At 42.2% G+C, this 22,140-nt stretch overlaps 1 protein-coding gene across 2 annotated transcripts; it reads right to left on the bottom strand.

Moving 5' to 3' along the window:
- Nucleotides 1-1,498: 1,498 nt before the first annotated feature.
- Nucleotides 1,499-21,710, bottom strand: creld1 (cysteine rich with EGF like domains 1). Of its 2 annotated transcripts, none has more exons than XM_062973751.1 (11): nt 21,531-21,710; nt 17,363-17,501; nt 16,240-16,322; nt 14,001-14,111; nt 12,305-12,396; nt 10,977-11,153; nt 9,442-9,537; nt 9,131-9,214; nt 7,474-7,569; nt 6,016-6,162; nt 1,499-2,883 (listed from the first exon to the last, which is right to left on the bottom strand). In XM_062973751.1, the coding sequence occupies exons 1-11, from the start codon at nt 21,584-21,586 to the stop codon at nt 2,663-2,665; spliced, it is 1,302 nt and encodes a 433-aa protein (XP_062829821.1). In that variant the 5' UTR covers nt 21,587-21,710; the 3' UTR covers nt 1,499-2,662. The 2 variants fall into 2 exon arrangements, with proteins under 2 accessions (XP_062829821.1, XP_062829822.1); XM_062973752.1 differs by having other exon boundaries at nt 21,496-21,674.
- Between the last annotated feature and the right edge of the window lie 430 nt (nt 21,711-22,140).

Raw genomic sequence — 22,140 nt, 5'->3', positions numbered from 1 at the left:
ATCTGCTTCAAAATGATTTCACTCTGCATCCGTGGAGGTAGAGGAGAGTGCCAATGGATGTCCTATTTCAGGCAGCATATTGTCTTGAGCCAGCTGTAGAAAAGAGTTCAGCTTTCCCAAAAGAGACACCTGGGTTTGTTGGCTCAGTGGTGCACAAAGGCAAGGACTGGATTTCTCTTTATTTTGTGAGCAAGTGGCATAATAGAAAGAAGAAAAGAATGTGTGGGTGGGATACATACATAATAGAATGAATGAGGAAGGTGGGATAAAAGGGAATGAGCAGGAAACAGTTGAGTTAGAATTATCTAGGAGTCTTAAAGTACTTTCATAGTCTTTATCCTTCCCGCTTTAATGGCATTGCCTACCCATTACTCTAGAGGGAAATTTGTACTTAAAGGGAAAGGGAGAAATATTTCATTTTATTTAAACCGCAGTAAGAATGAACAAAGGCCTTAAATCTCTCCATGTGTCTCAGATTTGAATCTCAAAAGCATTGAGGAAACACACCTCATTCATCCCTCCTGCAAATTTTAGCAGCCATTCTCCAATGAGTGTCACACAGATGTGAAGATAGAGCAACTTTTCATCATTACCTTACTGGATTGTGTATATCAGAATGGAAGCATCAAACGAATGCACTTTGTTTCCCACTTTAAAGGTAAAGGTATTCCCCTGACATTATGTCTAGTCATGTCCGACTCAGGGGTTTGGTGCTCATCTCCATTTCTAAGTCAAAGAGCCAGCATTGTCCGTAGAAACCTCCAAGGTCATGTGGCCGGCATGATTGCCGGCATGAACACCGTTAGCTTCCCGCCAGAGCAGTACCTATTGATCTACTTACATTTTCATATTTTCAAACTACTAGGTTGGCAGAAGCTGGGGCTAAAAGCAGGAGCTCACCCTGCTCCCCAGTTTTGAACTGCTGACCTTTCGTTTAGCAGCTCAGCGGTTTAACCCACTGCACCACTGGGGACTCCATATGTTGTTTATATCCCATGTTTAATGGTCTTATTGATTTTAATGATTTTAATAGGTTTACCGTCTTAGATATGTGATTTGGCCTTACATTCATGTTAGCCATTGAATTTTGCCATTACTATGTTGTAAACCGCTTTGAGTCCCCCCAGAGGTGAGAAAAACGGTATATAAATACAGTAAATAAAATAAATGAATAAATCAGCTCTCAGCCATAGGCACAGACCCATAAAGAACCAGCAAGGAGCCGTCCTGTTTATCCTGCCACTCCTAGGTTTTTTCTGCAGTGATTTAACCTTTTGTTGGTTATTTGGCTAATGGGGAGAACACCTTTGAAATCATCCCAGAAGTACAAAGATCTGGAAGGGAACAGGGGCATGTTATGAGATCCACCAAAAGAAGTAGCTGAGTTATTCTTTGCAGAATAAAATTCAAAAGGGGAAGAGACTGAATGCAGACCATTCAACCACATCATCAAGCAGCTATAATCAATTACAGAGAATAATACAGCCCTCTCACAAGCTCCAGGAAGCAGGCTTTTATTGACCAAATTTTAACAATTACTCATTGGACAACAGCTCCTTCAGGTCCAGGCGCAGGTGGAAGGCCCTCCCTCCATCCCAACTGTGGCTGCCTTGGCCTCAGAGAGGGAGAAAAAGAGGCAGTACCGACTGGATTTAACTCCAACCCACATTGCCATTCCTTTTTGTTTCATATCACTGTAAACCTCAGAGCAGGGAACTACAGTTTTTGATTGATCTTTTACAGTTATTCCTCCTCATATGTGAGTTAGATATTTGCAGATTTGATTACAGTATTCTCTCTGGGAATCTCTAGGTCCTCAAGTGCAACTCTAGGGTCAATGTCTGCCAGACTGTTATCAATAAATCACACTGGTAGGCTGAGAGAATCATAGAAAAAAGACCAAGGAAGATCTAGGTCCTCCAGTGCAATCAGATGGAAGTCGACTGTAGAGTTACACCAGAGGACATACAGAAAGAAAAACTAGATGAGTGGTGTCTAGGTGAGTGGTGTCCAACCTTTGGTCCCGCCAGATGTTTTGGATTTCAGCCCCCAGGATTCCTGAGCATTGCACAAGCTGGCCAGAGCTTCTGGGAGTTGGAATCCCAAATGCTTGAAGGGAGCAGAAGTTTGGACACAACTGCACCAGATCGTCCAATATAATCCAGTGGAATTTGACCATAGAGATGTGCTGGAGGATCACTAGAGATTTCTTGAAAGGTGTTCTTTCAGGTGAAAAAAACCCCAATAATTTAAATTTGCATTTTCTCACCTTCGTGGGGGTCCTGTGCCCCGATCCCAGTAAATGTGGAAGGTTGACTATACTTGACAAGTGCCATGTACAGTGGTAGTGCCTATATAAATTATAATAATGCAATCTCTTAATTTATCCTAATTTGTGCCAGAAACTCTCTCCTTGGCCAACAGCAGAACAGGCAAGCATGCTTTGCTTCTCCCACGTCTCCTCCTTTCTTCAGAGCATGCGAGGCCAAGGCCTCCCACAGCCCAGATTGGGATACAAGACGGCCCTTCCCGCTCTTCCTCCTGCATTTCAGAGCCTTGCCAGGGTAAAGGATGGGGACTGGAGGGGGGTCACAGAGTTCTTGCCCCCCATCTGGCCCTCTGAGGCAGGAAGCAGAACGGAAGACATCCACTTCGCCACACACTATCTGCCCTTTATGAAGCCGTCCAGCACACGGTCACTGCGCTCTGACAGCCAGTAGCCAGCCATAGCAGCCACGGCGCCAATGAAGATGGCCGTGAAGACCATGTCGCCTTTGGCAGCCAGTGTGGCCAACGCACAGATTATGGCACCAAAGAACATCTGCTGCAACACAACCACCTCGTCGTCTGTGATGTCATCAAAGAAGCCTTTCTCCGGAGCATCTGTGACAGAAAGAAGGAAGACATAAGCAAGGACCAGAAGCAACTGCTCCCTTTGAACAATGAGGACAATGAGGCCATTGCCTCCCATAAATCCAGCTGTACCAACTCTCAATACAGATATATGAAGTAGCAAAAGATAGAGAAGTTCCAATTGTCTTTGGTTTTAATTTTTAATTTTACACTTATCTAATAATAAGCATAGTTCTTTGTATATAATTTGACTAAACTCCTGATTCTCATTAATGTAAGCCTGTATAGTCTTCCCTCTGTATGCATACATTTTGCACCGCTGGATTCAAACAAATATCCCCCTGCTCTTCTAAGAGCAAACCTTGGTTTTTCCATTTCATACAAGGACCACCATTTTACTGTGTTATTCTATATAACACTAGCTGTGCCCGGTCACGTGTTGCTGTTGCGAAGTATGGTGGTTTGGGAAATAAAGTATTGAGGAATTGGTGGTAGTTAAGGTAAAGGGTCCCCTGGGCTGAGTGGGTTGGTAGGAGACCAAGTGAGCGGAGCTTAGCCTTCTAACTGGCAGAAATTGGATAAAAACAATTATTCCTCTCCCTCTAATTAGGACTTTATTTTTCTTTTCTTTTTGTTGTATCAACCTAGAGGCATGGATGAGGGGTTGTGATGTCAATTTTCGAGGTTGTGGGGTGTTTAGTTTAGTTGTTTTGTCCGCTGCCGTGATGCCATCACTCTTTTATATATAGATTATGCAACATGATTTTTTTCCTGGGTTATAAATATTATTTCTTAATTGGTTCTATCATAAAAACATAGTAAAAGGTAAAAGGTGAAGGTTTTCCACTGACATTAAGTCTAGTTGCGTCCAACTCTGGGAGTTGGTGCTTATCTCCATTTCTAAGCCAAAGAGCTGGCGTTGCCCATAGACACCTCCAAGGTCATGTGGCTGGCATAACTGCATGGAACGCCGTTACCTTCCCGTCAGAGCAGTACCTACTGATCTACTCACATTTTCATGTTTTGCATAGGTTGGCAGAAGCTGGGGCTAACAGTGGGAGCTCACCCTGCGCCCCGGATTCCAACCGCCAACCTTTCAGTCAGCAAGTTCAGCAGCTCAGCGATTAAACCCACTGAGCTACCGGGGTCTCCCATTAAAAAAACCCCATGGAAAACGTTTATTAAAACATGGAAAATGTTTATTAAACTGCAAAAAACTTTGTTTTTTTCAGACATCCTGCAGCACATGTTGCTATAGTTTTTCAATGAATGAGTCTCAATGAATATCTCATTGAGTCTCAACCAATTCAACATAGTTTGTGGCAGCCACAAAAATAAAGTTTTTGGAGCATAACAACTACGTTCAAAGTAAGTTCCGCACCATTAAACAGGAATGACACTATCAAACTAAGAACTGAAAAAAATTTCAAAATTTGTTATATAGTGTAATAGAACTTGAGCATTCATAGATTTTGAACCATAGGGTGGTCCTGGAACCAAATCTCAGTAGATACTGAGAGCTCACTGGGGGTCTAAAAATATTGGAGAACCAAACCACAGAGGCTCAGTTCACAAAGCAATTCATAAGAGAGTCCAATGGTTCCCAACAATACTATTTGTCGCTTGTTTACTGAAGTATTTACACCCCACACCAAAGAGCAGGGTACAGAAGATGAAAGGAAGTTAAAACCATCATAATATAAAGTACTAGCTGTGCCCGGCCACACGTTGCTGTGGCGAAGTATGGTGGTATGGGAAATAAAGTATTGAGGAATTGGTGGTAGTTAAGGTAAAGGGTAAAGGGGTGGAGCCCAGATAATTCAGTTAAAGCAGATAATATAAGATTATATGGGTTATATAGCTGTGTGGAAGGGCCTTGAGTCTACACTGCCATCTAATCCAGTTAAAATCTGATAATCTGTATTTTATAGGCAGTGTGGAAGAGGCCTAAGTGAGGCCTAACTCTGCCTGTCCCCTGGGTGAGTGGGTTGCTAGGAGACCAAGTGGGCGGAGCTTAGCCTTCTAACTGGCAGCAATTGGATAAAAACAATTATTCCTCTCCCTCTAATTAGGTATTTATTTATTTTTTCTTTTTGTTGTATCAACCCAGAGGCGTGGATGATGGGTTGTGTTGTCAATTTTCGAGGTTGTGGGGTGTTTAGTTTTGTTGTTTTGGCAGTCGCCAGGATTCCATCACTCTTTTATATATATAGATTATAATAATAGAATCATAGAGCTGAAAAAGACCCAAGACCCTCCAGTCCAACCCTCTGCCATGCAGGAAAAGTACAATCAAAACACCCAGGTCATATAAAATAAGTTACAACAATTCTACAAAGAAAAATAAAAAGGGAGATGAAAAACCCACAATCCAAATAGATGAGAGCCAAGCTATGGCCACTACGTCCCAAAAAGGCTAAGCTATTTAACGGTGGAAGAGGCAACCTCAGGGTGTGGTGGAATCTTCTTCTTCACAGCTCTTTAAATAGAGGCTGGATGGCTATCTGTCAAGAGTGCTTTAATTCCTGTCTGAAAGAATGGGATTGGACTGGATGGTCCTTGAGCCTCTTCCAACTCTATGACTCTTAAGTTTTAACTTGGTGTTGAAAGGCAGCTGTCATCAAGCCAGGTTGAGACAAGTGAAAGGCAGTCTACCACCAAATCCCTCAGCAAGAGAAGAGCCAGAATACAAATATGGCCATCTCCAAACAAAGAAGAAGACAGCTTCCAAGGCAGAAGATAAACCTTGGAAATTAACTCACATTGCAATACCCAAATTTCATCAGTTGCAGCAAGGCTTCTTAAACTTTTTCCACTCATGACCTCTTTCTGTCAGAGAATTTTTACATGACCCCAGGTATATAAAATAGGTATAAAAAATCTAACATTTACTGAAAAGAAATCTGCGTTTGCAAGGCTTGCTTAAATACACTGAATTTCCTTTGCATGAAGTACAGCAGAAGCATTTTCTGCAGAGTCCACTGTAAACACTGCACATTGTTGCTAACATATTTTTGTAAATGGGTGGCATCCACAAACTTTTTACTTTTGCCAAATTTTTGGTGACTCAAACACTGAGCTAAGTGGTCGGGACCCACAGTTTAAGAAGCAGTGTGCTACAGAAACCTATTTGCTATCAGGGATGCTGCTGCTATGGCTTACCTGGAGGCTTATCTTCCTCACAGATCCCATCTTTACGCACATATCCCTCTGCACAAATGCACCGATAGCCGCCATCAGTGTTTTCACAAGCCTCGTTGGCACCAGTGCACACGGGTTCCTCCACTTCCCCGGCACATTCATCAACATCTAGAGGGAATTGTAGAGAGGATTATATGAATCACACTGAGGACTGGAAACCTTAAACTCACAGAGCTGTGAAAATACTCTTGAGGCCTAACCCTGGTCATTTTCTATGGCAGGAGAACTGTATGTGTCCCACGTTTACACACATGAAAAAGTAGGAGCTCCTCAGCTTTCTATGGCAGGGGAATGCTCACTTTATCCAGACCCACAATGAGATAAAGATAGAAATCCTGACTTCAGCTCCTTTAAATGCAAAAAGTCAAAAGTCACCAAAAATATCCTTCAGAATCACAAGCTGTTATATTATGAGCCTTCTGACACTCTGCTGAAATGTCCCCATATCTAAGCCAACATCAGCTAGCTTCATATCCAGCAAGTAACATAGTCAAGATGACTTCCTCTTCACTCACTGGGACCAATTTGGAGCAGAGCTGTAGTAAAAATTCCTCTACACCCTCCAACATTTCACAGATGAAATCCAGGACATGTGTGTCCAAACAACTTCAAGATGTCACAATGACAAAAAAACTTTTAATGAGAAAAAAATACATCATGCTAGGACAAGGATTCTACAGCTTGCTTTTTCCTGAGCCTTTAGGGAAGGGCAAGAGTGGGATTATAGAGAATTGATCAGGATGCTCTCTGCCAAATCAGGACAGTAGCAGGTATGTTCACTGCAGTAATTCCTACAACAATGCTCAACTGTTGACTTCCCAAAATAAAAAGAATTCCAGAAACCCTTTCACGCTATACTATTAGTACCTCTTTAACTGCCATGGTAACATGCTATGACATCTTGGTGTTTATAGTTTGGTGAGGCACCAAAAGAAGCTTCTGGCTGAGAATTTTGAATTCCTTTTCCTGAACTAAAACTCCTGACATTCCACAGAATGTTGCTTTGGTTGTGAAAATGGATCCAAAGCCCTATAACTGTATAATGTGAAATGTTCCCCAGGACTTTAGGGAAGGTAAGAACAGTCTGGAGCCCCTGGTGGCACAGAGGGTTGAACAGAGGGTTCTCTTCGGCTTAGAAATGGAGATGAGCACCAACCCCCAGAGTCGGACATGATTAGACTTAATGTCAGGTGAAAACCTTTACCTTTACATTTAAAAACAGCCTACAAATATTCCCAACATTATAATACATGGAAAAATTGAGCATGTGGGCTTGTTGGAGAAAATACAGTGCTTCTAGAAGGCTGCTCCCTCTAGGGGTAGCAAAGAACATACTCTGCAATCTCCAGATTAATTAAATCAAATGGAGGCAGGATAGTTTCTTAAAGAAAAAAAATCTTTGTTCGGTACAAGATTTACCAAGGCATTTGACACCGTCACGCTGATAACCCTTGTTACATTTCTTGCAGCGAGAAGGCCCAGCGCCCATGCAGCCAATGCAAGCCTTGGCGCAATCTGTGAAGAAAGGAAGAGAGGTTAGGAAGAAGGGACATAAACTAATCTCTTGTGGCCAAGGAAAGCTGCGGAGTTACAATGGGCGGTATTAGTGGTATGCATGAAAGGGGACACAAGACATTTAATTCTCCTTTGTTTGTTAGCCAATGTAACTGTAGGTTGGTTTGTGGATTCAATGTAGTTACATAGAATCTATATGTCTGTATCTCCAATGTCGCTTTTTGTGTAAAAGTATAAAAGTTATAATACCCTTTCTCATACTGAAAAATTGCAATAAAAAGAACATATGCTTTAAAGTTATTGAAAAGGTATTCATAACAATAGTTTACAAGCAGTGTATGAAGGAGGCTGTGGGAACAGCAGTGACCTCAGACCCCTGATATCTTGTATGCAGGACTTGGTTCCTTAACACAAATTCTTGTACATGTCAAGTAGCTCTTCCTTGTATTGGCATGGAGTTTGGGAATTAAAATGAAATTCCAGAACTCAGATTAAGCTCCATAGAATCCTAGAGTTGGACGGGACCAACCTCAGTCCAACCCCTATCATGCGGGAACATAGAATCAAAGCACACCAATAGATGGCCATCCAGCTTCAGCTTAAAAACGTCCAGAGGAGACCACTGCACTCCCATATTTCACTGCTGAACATCTCTTACTGTCAGGAAGTTCTTCCTAACGTTTAAGTGGATTTTTTCCCCTGCATTGTGAACCCATTATTTCAGAGAAGCAGAAAGCAAGCTTGCCCCCTCCTCAATGTGACATTTCAAATGTTTAAACATGGCTATAATGTGTTGTCGAATGCTTTCATAGCTGGAATCACTGGAGAACACAGAAATGCTGGACCACTCTAACAATCACTATGTCAGACTACACAGAGAAACCATTGCAATCCACAAGCATGTGGACAATTTCAACAGAAAGGAAAAAACCATGAAAATGAACAAATCTGCCAACCAGTATTTAAAAAACTCTAAAATCAGGACAGTAAATAAAGAACAACACTCTGAAATTAGGGGAATTCCAGACATCAGGAAAGAATGCTTCTAGAACATGGCCATACAGCCCGGAAAACTCACAGCAGCCCATGGCCATAATGTCCCCCTCTCAGTCTTTTTTTCTCCAAGCTAAACTTACCCAGCTACTTAAGCCATTCCTCATAGGGTTTGGTTTCCAAAGTAGTTGAATGAAGTGGGCAGGTCTTCCAAGAAAGTCTCTGCAAAGTGTGAAATTGTGTGTGTGAAGTGAGTAAACTGCCCTTGGCCTCATGAAAGGAGAGAGGTGAGGTATATAAATAGAATAGACTAAGAATCATGTAGTGCTAGCCTGCATCTTCTCCCCTCTCCAACATCTGTTACCTGAGGCAGTTGCCTCACACAATCTCTGCACTGCTTTGTGTGTAAGACCAGGAAAATCTGAAACTCTTCAAATAGGCCTTCACCCTGACCAGATTGCCTTTGTCACTGCTGCATATATTCCGCCCTGCTTTTTTTGATGACCTTTCGTGTCATAATCTGTGTCTGCCACTCACGCAGCCCACTTTTTAGGCATAGAGTGCTCACCTCGACACTCGTAGGATCCTTCAGTGTTGACACAAAACTGGTTGGCCCGACAATGTGCCATTTCTGTGCCGCATTCATCTATGTCTGTTTGAGGCAAGAAAGAGAGGAGTCAGGCTAAGAATCAGACAGCATAGTTCCCTCTTCCTCACTCTCTTCATTCATCACCTGGTGCAGCTGTTTCTCAGGGCTTTCACCCCCAAAATTACCCTGCCTCCAAGTTATCTCTATGCAGAATGCACAACACCCGGAAAGGGTGAAGGCTTTTCCAAAAATTGTTAAGGAGTTCTTCAAGCTCAGCCTCACAAACTCACCAATGCATCTCCGGTCGTGTAGCATCCAGCCCCGCTTACAGCGCAGACAACTTGAGTCTTCAGGTCCCGAACATCGTCCACACGCTCTGTAGCATTCTGGGGAAGAGGGAAATGAGTATGCAATGGGAAAAGTGAAAGCTTGATCCAGATGATTGCCCATGAAGTGGCTTTAGGTCTCAATCAAGACAAAAAAGCAAGGTTATAATAACAATAACAGTTAGTGTATACACTGTGTGTTGGAGGGGACGCTGCCCCCCTTTTGATCCCTTCTTTCTTTTTCCCACTTCTCATAACTTTTCCCCTTTCTTTCTTGCCCTTCTTTTTCTTTCCTCCCTTCCTCTCTCCTTTCTCTAGCTTTGATGTGTGTGTGTTTATGCATATAGGAGATATGTGTGTGTATATATAGCAGTCCCCGAATTGCAAGCATCCGACTTACAAACAACTCATAGTTAAGAATGGGACTGAGACAACAGGAAGTGAGAGAAATCTACCCCTCGGAAGGGAAATTCACTCTTGAAAGAGTTTTCATGGGGAAAAGGTGTCTTCACTGAAGCTTTATCCCCAATTCTTGTTTCCAAGCCAAATTTTCTAAAATCCAATTATCACAGGAACAGAAAGTGAGGTGAAATCTTCTGAACAGGGGCACAGACTGCAAAACAAACTGTACAGGTTGTTAAACCTTCCCTATGCTATCCAAAGCTATCTATCTATCTATCTATCTATCTATCTATCTATCTATCTATCAGCATATATTTGGCTGGAGTTACATTTTAAAAATGTACCTGTCCCGACTTACATAGAAATTCAACTTAAACCTACAGAACCTATTTGTGGAACTCTCTTCCTAATGATGTGAGATCAGCCTCCTCCCTCCTAGCATTAAGAAAACAAGTAAAATCTTTGCTTTGGAACCAGGCTTTCAGACACTAGCTACAAAGCAATAGACAGCTGTGAATTAATGTAACTATAACTGGAATGGCTAATTGACTCTGATTATGGAATATGTGGTTGTTTTTAACAGTTGCTTTAAATCCTGTTTTAATTGCATTTGTATGTTATTGTTTTATATTAAATGATTTAATGTTTAATGTATTTATAATTTGTTATGTTTATGTTTTGATGTGGCATTGAATTGTTCCAAGTTGTAAGCTGCTCTGAATCCCCCTCAGGGTGAGATAGGGTGGGACAGAAATACGGTAAATAAATAAATAATAAATATCTTGTTCGTAGCTTGGGGACGGCCTGTATAAATACAGGGTGGATTTTGAAATAAATCAGTACTTTTGAATACATTTGCTTTTCCTGAAAAGTATGGTGTTTACATTTTACTTAGCACAACATTGTGCTGGTTTTCAGACACAAACATATACTGAGTGTGGGCCAAATTAAAGAGCCCAGAGTTGTCAGGAGAACCCAAAGAAAAGTAGTGGTCATGGGGTGGGGCATTACTAACCAGTCCTAGCCAGCAGGGGGCAGCAGAGCGTCCGTCTCCAGTCCCTGCCCCCAGTCCAGCCCAGCAGGGGCTCTCTACATACCCGCACATACCAGGTGGCTGTCGTTGCGAGCAGCTTCGTAGTAGCCGTCTCCGCACTCTGAGCAGAAAGGGCCACCATAGCCTGTCTGGCACATGCACAGGCCGGTGCCCCCACGGGTGCCATCCCCGTCACATTGCCCATACCCACTGCAAGGCTTCTGGGCACCCCCGGGGCAAGCTGCGGAGAGAGGCAAATCAATGTTAGAACCAGTAGAAATTTGCCATTTGCTCAGCCCAACAGAGGACTCTTAAGGCCAGGTCATCATTCCAATTCCATAATGACCTTTCATTTAAAAGCATAACCCTTCTACTCTCTCAGAAAACATCCAACTAATCAAAAACGCATCTCAGATTCAGTACAATGGGGAAAGCTGATATGAAGTTTCCTGACTGCCCAAGAAAGAAATTACTAGTTGACATGACAATGGTAGTAAGGACATTTTTCCAAAAATTACAGAGCAAGAAGACTGGCATTTTGGTTTGTACAAATAATAAACATATACCAGGTCTCACAGAATTTCGATAGTTCTTGGTTATCTCTAGTAGCCCTGATGTTTTCAGTTAATTTCTCCATCAGCTATCTAGCCATCAAGAAAGTGAAAGAGCATTTAAGTATTTCCAATTATGTGAAATAAACATGCTGCTAGAGAGATATAACATTTTAATGAGAAAGAAACTCATTTGCATTATACGGTAGTAAAAAGACAGTATTACCAACTTTGGTAATAATTGTTTTAGATTTAATGTTACGGATTTCTGCACATACCAATTCCAAAAAATGAAGTATTTGCAGGCACGACTACCATATATAGTGGTAAGACCCCAACACATCACATTGTCACCAACAATATCCAATTGGGCCTTCAGTCTTATGGGGGCTAAATATCACTGATCTATTAATTGTATACACTGCTCTTTGTGAAGACAAAAGTTACACTGGCTCTTGCAACCATATATTTTTGCAGGCAGATATTATTGTATCCAGTTGATATGTCTAGATTAATCTTTTCCATAGATTAATTTTGCTCCTAGATTACTAGAAAATGATTAGAATTTAAATACTCCATGGGCCATGCCTTTAACTTACTTTCACTTAGTACTACAAACTGCTCAAATCGAAGTAAATGTCTTTATTGTTTCCATTTCTATTACAAAATGGGTTATTTACAGAATTTGGAACCGAGATCCATCAGTCCCTTGCAATACTGCAAAACACAACTTTGGCTATAAGGTATATCTTTGTGTTTGCATAACCTCCACATACTGTATAAGCATATCCTGACACTCATAAATGGGATAATGGTGCAGAAGGACATTATCACAACTCACTGTGGCAATCGGGGCCATAAGTGCCTGGCGAGCAGCAGAGTTTCTGGGCATCCATGCAGAGCCATTGGAAGAAGTCTGGGTGCTGCTGCTGCCTGGCGAAAACAAAGAGTCCTTATTATCGCCTCTTCCATTCCCGTTGTGTTCTTTTTGATTAGTAATACAAGCCCTACGTTACTCAACGATTGGTCCCAAGAACAGAACAGTCATATGTTTATAGGAGGGATCTCCTCGCAGAGATAGTCTATGGTAGATTCCCCCAATTGCATCCCTCCAGATGTGGACTGGATTTATTGAGAGTAATAACTAGCCAACTTCTGAAGGTTGCATGTTGGAGACAAGACAGTCTACAGCACTGCTTCTTAAACTGTGGGTCTCAGCATCAAATGGGGGCCCCTTAGCTCAATGTTGGGGTCCCGAAAAATGAAGGAATGGGAAGTTTTCTGAATGCCACCTAGTGGCTGTTTTAAACATTTACACAAATCTGTTGTGCAATGTTTACAATGGACCCTGAAGAAGATGCTTCAACTGTACTTTATAAATCTTGGAAATCAAATATTTTAAAAATGATACGCAAAAGAGTTCATTGTTACAATTAATGTATGTGTCCATATCTCTTATAAGGAGTTTATTTTAAGTTCTGGTTTGTTAGGAAAACTGAATTACTGTTGCCAAATGATGTATGTCTAAAAAGTGTGTCACAAACATGAAATGTTTGAAAAGCTCTGTTCAAGTCCATGTGGGTGATTAATATCTCTAAGTAAGTAAACAAATAAAGATAATGAGATAAATAGAGACAGGGAATTGGGAAGAGCTCAAAAAAGTCTTTCCCCCTTTTCCATCCTTTGTATTCATACTAGTGCCAACTGATACTAGTATAAAATGTTATGCTTCATTAGAAAGGGCAACAGCCCCAGTTCTGATCTACTTCTTCTCCCTTCTTGGCTACTAGTGTCTATACCTGACGTTCCCCGGGTGTCATTGTCTATTGCCCTCCTTTCTCCAGTTCTGAAAGGGTTTACCTCACAATGTCTCCAAGGCAACATGGCTTTCTTTGTGACTATGTGTTGTTGAAGGCTTTCATGGCCGGGATCACAGAGTTGTTGTATGTTTTCCAGACTGTACGGCCATGTTCTAGAAGTATTCTCTCCTGAGTTTCACCAACATCTATGGCAGGCATCCTCAGAGGTTGTGAGGTATGGAAAAACCTTTTTGTGACTCTTTCCATGCTTCCTCCCTTCCCCTCATACACACGTCACCTTTCTTTCCCAGTGACAGCTCAGAGGGCCACTTCACCTAGCAAGTCAATCCAATGACATCACAGAGAACCACTTCACCTTTGTTGTATAGACAAACAAACAAATATACATACCATACTTTGATCTTATCTATCTATCTATCTGGGGCCTTTTCATATCGCATGAATATAGAACCATTACTCCACTTAAACTGCCATGGCTGCATCATATGGAATTCTCAATAGTTTGGTGAACCACCAAAGCTATTTGGCTAAGAATTCTGGATTTCACTCTCTCAACTGTAAATCTCAGGATTCCATAAGATGGAACTATGATAGTTGAAGTGGAATCACAGCACAATAACTATGTAGAGTGAAAGGATCCTTGGTTTCTTCTTGCCATTCTAATAGCAGGAGAAGATGCATCCCATGTTGAGCGACCCAGCCTTGTTCCCCACTCACTCATGGAACCACCACTGTTCCACGTGGTCCTCACTCTGCTCCAGAAGCTGATTGCAGGCAAAGTCTGACGTGGCACATACACCTTCTAGGACCTCCAACAGGCGTGTTTCGCTGCAAGGAGAGAAAGGGGCCAGGTGAGCATCAAGCCAGGAGGACAGGAACCAACACAACTTCTCCACCAGCTTCAAGGTTTGCCCTGCCTCAACAAAAGCAACTTTGCACACACACCCCTCCTCTCCAATAGAGCATTTATATCTCTCTGCATCAATATTTCATACATGAGGGCCATTAGGCAAAGTGAGGCAATGGCCTCAGGGGGCAGAAGATGCATCCACGATATATGAGAAAACAAGAACTATAGGTTGTCAAAGGCTTTCATGGCCAAGATCACTGGGTTGCTGTGAGTTTTCTGGGCTGTATGGCCATGTTCCAGAAGCATTCTTTCCTGATGTTTCACCTGCATCTATGGCTTAAGCGGCTGAGGGGGTAAAGGAAGGGGCCTGAGGCTGTTAGGAATGGTGGGAGTTGAAGTCCAAACAGCTGGAGGGCCCAAGTTTGCCCATGCCTGCTGTAGGTCCTCCAGCAAAACTGTACGGTCACCAGGTGGAAGTTGATCACAGGGTCATGTTGGAGGACCTTAAAAGCCGTTCTTCTGAGCTAAGAAAATTGTGGAGAATGAACAAATATCTACACTAGTAAAGATATGAAAAGAGAGTCATCAGGAATAGTAAGAAATATTGAAAGTTATAGCCTACTGCCCCTCTGAGAAACAGAAAATGCAGATAGAGGTAAAGTAGGAGTGGGAATCAAAGGAAATACTGCATACTGTGGGCTAATGCAATTTCCATGCTTGCTTTCCGTGTTTTCTCTGAGGACTGGTAATGCATATAACAAGATCTCAGTAGTGATTTGTGGTGCCATATAGAGGAAGATGAAATCATAGTACACCCTCGATCACAGTGTGCAGTTAAATTTAAAATTAGATTTATTATTAAAATAGCAGACAGGTATATATGCACACCCAATAATGGGATGCCATTCAAGCTGGGCTGCTGGTAGTTCTGAGTTGACTTCATGTGCAGCATGAATATTTATTTATCTATTCTTGATCATCTCTATCAATAACATAGTCCAACAAGGAAAAATTATTAGTGACTTTGTTTTTAGGTCAGTTCTTGGGGTTATTTGGTATGCCAATTTAGAAAATAGCATTGGATAGTTTCTTAGATACTATTATCATGGTTTTCTATGGTGGTGACTGGTAGACGGCATATTATTATTATTATTATTATTATTATTATTATTATTAATAATAATAATAATAATAATAATAATAATAATAATAATAATAATATCCCGCCTTTCTCTACCCCGGTGGGACTCAAGGCAGCTTACAAATGGCACTAAACAGTGCCTCAAACATAGAAACAAAGCATAAAATAAAATTTGGTTAAAACTGAAAACATAAATAAAAGCCTAGTTAAAATACATTCCAATGATTAGACACGTCATCCAAAAACAAGGTCTAAGCCATTCCGTATCAATTGTACAATTTCCAGAATAAAATTATTGCACTGCACTATTTTTCAAAGGCCTGTTCCCAAAGCCAGATCTTCACTCTTCTTCTAAAGGCTAGGAGGGAGGGGGCTGATCTAATATTGCTAGTGAGGGAGTTGCAAAGCCGAAGGGCCACCACTGAGAAGGCCCTGTCTCTTTCCCCACCAGTTGCACTTGTGAAGAGGGTGGGATCAAGAGCAGGGCCTCCCCAAATGATCTTAAACACAGAGATGGTTCATAGAGAGAGATACATTCAGACAGGTAGACTAGGTCGGAACCATTTAGGGCTTTGTTCTGTATCTCAAAAACTGGAGCTGATAGAGGAGAAAACTGGTGCCATTTTTGGAATCAGTTCATCAAATATACCTAGAAACAGGGCTAACATTTGAGTCACCAGAATGTGTGTTGGCCAGTGTAAAAAATAAATAGATTTTTAAAAATTAAGTTGAACTTAATTGTGGGTTCTTCCCAGGAGAATAGGTATGGGATTGTATGGACGGGGTATTCCATTTTTTCGTTAGGAGTCACAGTCCACCTTGAAAGGCATCATCATCATGAATGTACCCATGTCTCTTCAGGCCATGATTTTGGTATTGTCATTTCTGACTAGGATCTCAGTCCAGCACACTCTGCAACAACCGCATCTCACCCACAACCTGGCGCAGCCCAGACTTCAGGTCACCTGTTTGCATATTTTGCAAGTTTCTCTTCTTCCCAGGCTGTGTTCCCGCCCCCGAAGTTCTCTCGCTGTGTCCGCTCCAGACCCTGGGAAGGCAGGAGAAGGCTCACAGCAAACCCATTGCTAAGGTTTGTTTCTCCCCACACCAGGCCTCCAGAATCCCCTCACCCCAAACCCGCATGCATCCACCCACAAACTCCAGAGGCTTGCAAGACAAGCTTAGTAAATCCCCAGCTTTGTCCCACCCTGGCCGATCTCCCAGGTCCCATCTACAGTGATCATTTCATACAGTTCGAAGCCTGTGGCGACCAGACAACAAACTCCCACAAAAGCGCATGAAAGGAAGGTCTTAATGGGCATCGCTGTTTTGTGAAACCACCATCCAGGCCTCAAACTGGTTTCCAGGATTTCTTATGTAATTATCTGCACAGCAAAGCCACTTTCTTCAATATTGGTTTGAAACTGCATTAAATGGTCAGTTCAGACAGTGCTCCGTGACTCTTACTTCAGACCACTTCCCCATCCTTCCTTCAATGAAGTAAGCAAAGAGTGGGCCTGGGTACTAATGCTCCCTTATTAAGTGCTTGCAAATCTCTATCATGGGATGCGTCTACACCAGGGGTTCTCAACCTGATGTCCCTAGATGTTTTGGCCTTCAACTCCCAGAAATCCTAACAGCTGGTAAACTGGCTGGGATTTCTGGGAGTTATAGGCCAAAAGCATCTGGGGACCCACAGGTTGAGAACCACTTATCTACACTGTCGAATTAATGCAGTTTGACACACTTTAACTGCTCTGGCTCAATGCTGTGGAATCGTGGGAGTTGTATGGTAATTTTACACGATCGTGAGCCTTCTCTGCCAAAGAGTTCTGGTGCCTCTCCATATTACAATGTAATTGTAATTGATTAGACAGTGTAGATCAGGCATGGGCAAACTTAGGTGCTCCAGGTGTTTTGGACTTCAACTCCCACAATTCCTAATAGCTGTGAGGCTGTTGGGAATTGTGGGAGTTGAAGTCCAAAACACCTGGAGGGCTCAAGTTTGCCCATGCCTGGTGTAGATGCTCCCAATGGGCAACTGTCACCCATCCCCAGTCCAAACCAAAATATTTTCTGTCCTCTCACCTTAAGGAAGTTGCTGGCAAGGTCCCTGCAGGTTTGGCAGGGCTCTTGTTGGGAAGCGCTTGGGTTTGGGAGCCAAAGGAACAGCAAGAGAAACGAGAGCAGAGCAGGTGGAACCTTATTCCAGGGCGAAGCCATCTTCCTGCCAGGGAGGGAAGAGAAGAAAGAGTCATGAACAGTGTGACTCTACTGAGGAAGCTAGCAAAACAATACACCCTGTGCTGTGTCCATATTGTCTTAGTGCATTTGAATTTTAAAACGAGCATCCAAAGCTTTGATGTCTGGTTTATAAACAAAAGCCATGAGACTAGCATGGATCAAGTACAGGGCCTTTTTTATGAGCCACCCTCATCCTTTGGAGCACCCTCCCATAGGAATCAAGCAAAGCTCTTTTTTGCTGTCCTTTAGCATTTAAAAAACGTATTTGCTGCACTCTGAATTAGGTGGATTTTACAACTTCCATTATTTCCATAGCATTGAGCCATGGCAGTAAAAGTGGTGGGAAACTGCATTAATTCTACAGTATACTCTGTGTTGTTGAAAGCTTTCATGCCCAGAATCCTGAGTTGCTGCGAGTTTCCGGGCGGTATGGCCATATTCCAGAAGCATTCACTACTGACGTTTTGCCCACGTCTATGGCAGGCATTCTCCTAGGATGTGAGGTCTGTTGGAAACTAGGCAAGTGGAGTTTATATATCTGTGGAAAGTCCAGGTTGGGAGAAAGAACTCTTGTCTGTTGGAGGCAAGTGTGATTGTTGCCATTGGCCAGCTTGATTAGCATTGACATATGTGCAGCTTCAAAGACTGGCTGCTTCCTGCCTCGGGGAATACTTTTTGGAAGGTGTTAGCTAGCCCTGATTGTTTCCTGTCTGGAATTCCTCTGTTTTCTGATTGTTGTTCTTGATTTACTGTCCTGATTTTAGAGTTTTTTTAAATACCAGTAGCCAGATTTTGTTCATTTTCATGGTATCCTCCTTTCTGTTGAAATTGCCCACCTGCTTGTGGATTTCAATGCTAATCAAGGTAGCCAACTGCTACATTCACACTTGCCTCCAACAGACAAAGAGTTCTTTCTCCCACCCTGCACATTTCACAGATATGCCCACTTGCCTAGTTTCCAGCAGACCTCACAACCTCTGAGGATGCTTGCCACAGATGTGGGCGAAACATCAGGAGAAAATGCTTCTGGAACATGGCCATACAGCCTGGAAAACTCACAGAACCCAGTATATTCTGCATTTGGTTATTTATACTGCAGTAAACAAGTATACTGTTTTGGCTATCCTTTAAGATTATTATTATTATTTATATCCTACTTTTCTCTCCACAAAGGAGACTCAAAGAAACTTATAATAAAAGCAATTCAATACAATTTATAATCTAAAAATATACAAACATTAAAATAGAATTAAACCAATTGTATTAATTAAAAACAAACAGCTAAAATCCTTAAAACTTATTTTAAAAATGTATCCAAAGCTAAAACCACAACACTTTAAACACATTCCCTGCATTCTGTATGAGGCTAATTTTATTATTATAAGCAGGGCCCAAATATTTGTTTACTACATTCTGTATTCATCTGATTTAACTAGTAAGCTAGGCCCTATTTTTGCTATGCTTTAGGATGTCCGTAACATATTTACAGCATTCCACATTAGGTTAATTTTATAATATTGTGCTTTTAACAACAGACTTCATCTATTTTCTTTCTTATTTTCATTATTTCCAAACCAAATATTAGGTTTGGAACTAATTTAAACTATAATGCACTTTATGAAGGCTTTTATCCTTGAGTGCAGACTGTACCATTATTAGTTGAAGAATAAAGACTTCTTATACAGCACATATATCTTGCCTTCCATTCTTGAACTGTGGATTGAAAGTATAGCTCTCGAGAACAGTGTCAGGAATAACAACTTTTAAAGTTACTTAGGGTCCTTCCAGACAGGCATGGATTTGGGGTCGACCTACCTAATAATTATGTAACCAGGCCTTCACACAGCAAATCCCTTGTTTCAGAATATATATTATCCTATTGTAAATGACTGGCAGAATAAGACTGGGTCTACACTGCCATATAATCCAGTTTCTGAATCAAGGCTATCTGTGTTGAATTACATTATATAAGGACCCCATCACACTAGCATTTGGATCCACTTTAAATCCACTTTCAGGAAGGGCCTTTAAACAGCTCAGCCAGACAGGTCCTGGGCTTCACCAAACTACAAACCCCAGAATTCTGCAGGAGGCAGAAACCTGATTTAAAGTGGATCCATGCTCTGGTGTGATGAGGCAGTCAGTCTACACTGGCATATAATCCAGTTCGAAGCACATAATTGGGGTTCACAAATGCGATTATAGGGCACTTTAAATGGGGTCTAAATGTCTTAGATTGCTGACATTAAGAGCTGTTTTTGAGTCTCCTCTGGAAGCTTTTAAGCAGAGGCTGGATGGCCATCTGTCGGGAGGGCTTTAATGACCCTCAGAGCTTCAACTCACTATCTATATATTATTTTAATTCCCCAAAAAATGAGGCGCAAGTAATACCTTTCCCAGGGTCAACGATTACCTGTGTTCATGACTTTTCGGCCCTATCTACACTGCCATATAATCCAGTTTCTGAATCCAGATTATCTGCTTTGAACTGCATTGTATCAGTCTATACTGGCAAATAATCCCGTTCAAAACAGATAATCAGGGTTCAGAAACTGGATTATATGGCAGTCTTGATGGGGCCTAAATGTCGTAGATTGCTGACATTAAGAGCTGTTTTTTAGTCTCCTCTGGAGGTTTTTAAGCAGAGGCTGGATGGCCATCTGTCAGGAGGGCTTTAATGACCCTCAGAGCTTCAACTTGTTATCTAAATATTATTCTAATTTCCAAAAAAATGAGGCGCAAGTAATACCTTTCCCAGAATCAACAATTAACTGTGTTCAGGACTTTTAGGCCCTATCTACACTGCCATATAATCCAGTGTCTGAATCCAGATTATCTGCTTTGAACTGCATTATATGAGTCTACACTGGCAAATAATCCAGTTCAAAGCAGATAATCGGGATTCAGAAACTGGAATATATGGCAATCTAGATGGGGCCTAAATGTTGTAGATTGCTGACTTTTTGAGTCTCCTCTGGAGGTTTTTAAGCAGAGGCTGGATGGCCATCTGTCAGGAGGGCTTTAATGACCCTCAGAGCTTTCAACTCCCTCTATATATTATTCTAATTTCAAAAAAATGAGACGCAAGTACAGTAGAGTCTCACTTATCCAACATAAACGGGCTGGCAGAATGTTGGATAAGGGAATATGTTAGATAATAAGGAGGGATTAAGGAAAAGCCTATTAAACATCAAATTAGGTTATGATTTTACAAATTTAGCACCAAAACATCATGTTATACAACAAATTTGACAGAAAAAGTAGTTCAATACGCAGTAATGCTATGTAGTAATTACTGTATTTATGAATTTAGCATCAAAATATCACAATGCATTGAAAACATTGACTACAAAAATGCGTTGGATAATCCAGAATGTTGGATAAGCGAGACTCTACTGTAATACCTTTACCTGGGTCGACAATTAGCTGTGTTCAGGATTCTTGGGCAAGCTTCTAAGGCCCTGTCTACACTGGCATATAATCCAGTTCCTGAATCCGGATTATATGCTTTGAACTGGGATATATATATGGCAGTGCAGATCCAGGTTAAAATCTCCAGATCTCCCAATCTAGCAGGGGTGAGGGGGAGCCTGTCTTCATGGTTGTGTGTCTACATTGCAGAATTAACCTAGATTGACACCACTTTACAATTCCAATGCCACAAGTGCTATGGCATTCTGGGATCCCAGCACGCCATAGCATTAATTCTACAGTGTTGATGAGGCCTGGGCAAACATGGGCCCTCCGGGTGTTTTGGACTCCAACTCCCACAATTCCTCACAGCCTCAGGCCCTTTCCTTTTCCCCCTCAGCCGCTTAAGCGGCTGAGGGGGAAAAGGAAGGGGCCTGAGGCTGTGAGGAATTATGGGAGTTGGAGTCCAAAACACCCGGAAGGAGGGCCCCAGTTTGCCCAGGCCTGGTGTAGTTTTACCAAGAATATTCTGAAGCTGATATAGAAAAGGACCCAGCCAGACTCACCCTTCCTAAAGGGAATAGGAGGGAAAGGCTCTCACCGCTTCTGCAGACGAGGACAGGCCGCAGGAAGGGGGTGATTTGCACCCAGGACCATCTATTGATCTCCCTCCATCCCGGGAGAGAAGCCTATAGAAGGCCAGCCCCAGTTTAGCAATTGCAGGCGCTGGTGCTGCTGCAGGACAACAGCCTCCGCCCCTTGTGCCCACTAAGACTGCAATCAGGTGGCCGAACCCGCCTCTCGGCCAATCGTATGGCCCGTTTACTGTGACGTTTTCCCCACCCCTTTTCGAGCCGCCAATCGGAGAACTCCGCTCGGCTGTTAGCTGAACAGCACCTGCGATTAAAGAGACAGGCGCCGGCAAGAAAGGAGGGAAAATATACGCAGAGCCTCTGCAGCAGGAATAGAATGGGGATCTCGTGTATCCGCGGGATTTGGGTTCCAGATACCAGTATCCGCGGATGCTTCAGTCTCCTTATATACAATAGGACAGTAAAATTATTATTATCTTAATGATTGTTATTGTGAATTCGTTCAGTCGCTTCCGACTCTTCCTGAACTCATGGACCAGCCCACGCCAGAGTTTCCTGTCGGCCGTCGCCACTCCCAGCTCCATCAAGGTCAAGCCAGTCCCTTCAAGGATACCCTCC

Source organism: Anolis carolinensis, chromosome 2 (assembly GCF_035594765.1).
Source record: "Anolis carolinensis isolate JA03-04 chromosome 2, rAnoCar3.1.pri, whole genome shotgun sequence".
Taxonomy (NCBI): Eukaryota; Metazoa; Chordata; class Lepidosauria; order Squamata; family Dactyloidae; genus Anolis; species Anolis carolinensis.
Note: the sequence above shows the minus strand (reverse complement) of the source record. Positions and strands in the feature narration are given on the sequence as shown.

Excerpts from the sequence above, each read along its gene's own strand:
- creld1 (XM_062973751.1), bottom strand. The coding sequence starts at position 21,586 with ATGGTCCTGGGTGCAAATCACCCCCTTCCTGCGGCCTGTCCTCGTCTG. Across the intron at positions 12,397-14,000 it reads GAACAGTGGTGGTTCCATGA|GCAGCAGCAGCACCCAGACT; the intron begins GTGAGTGGGGAA and ends TGTTTTCGCCAG. Across the intron at positions 6,163-7,473 it reads TGACGGTGTCAAATGCCTTG|ATGTTGATGAATGTGCCGGG; the intron begins GTAAATCTTGTA and ends AATTCCCTCTAG.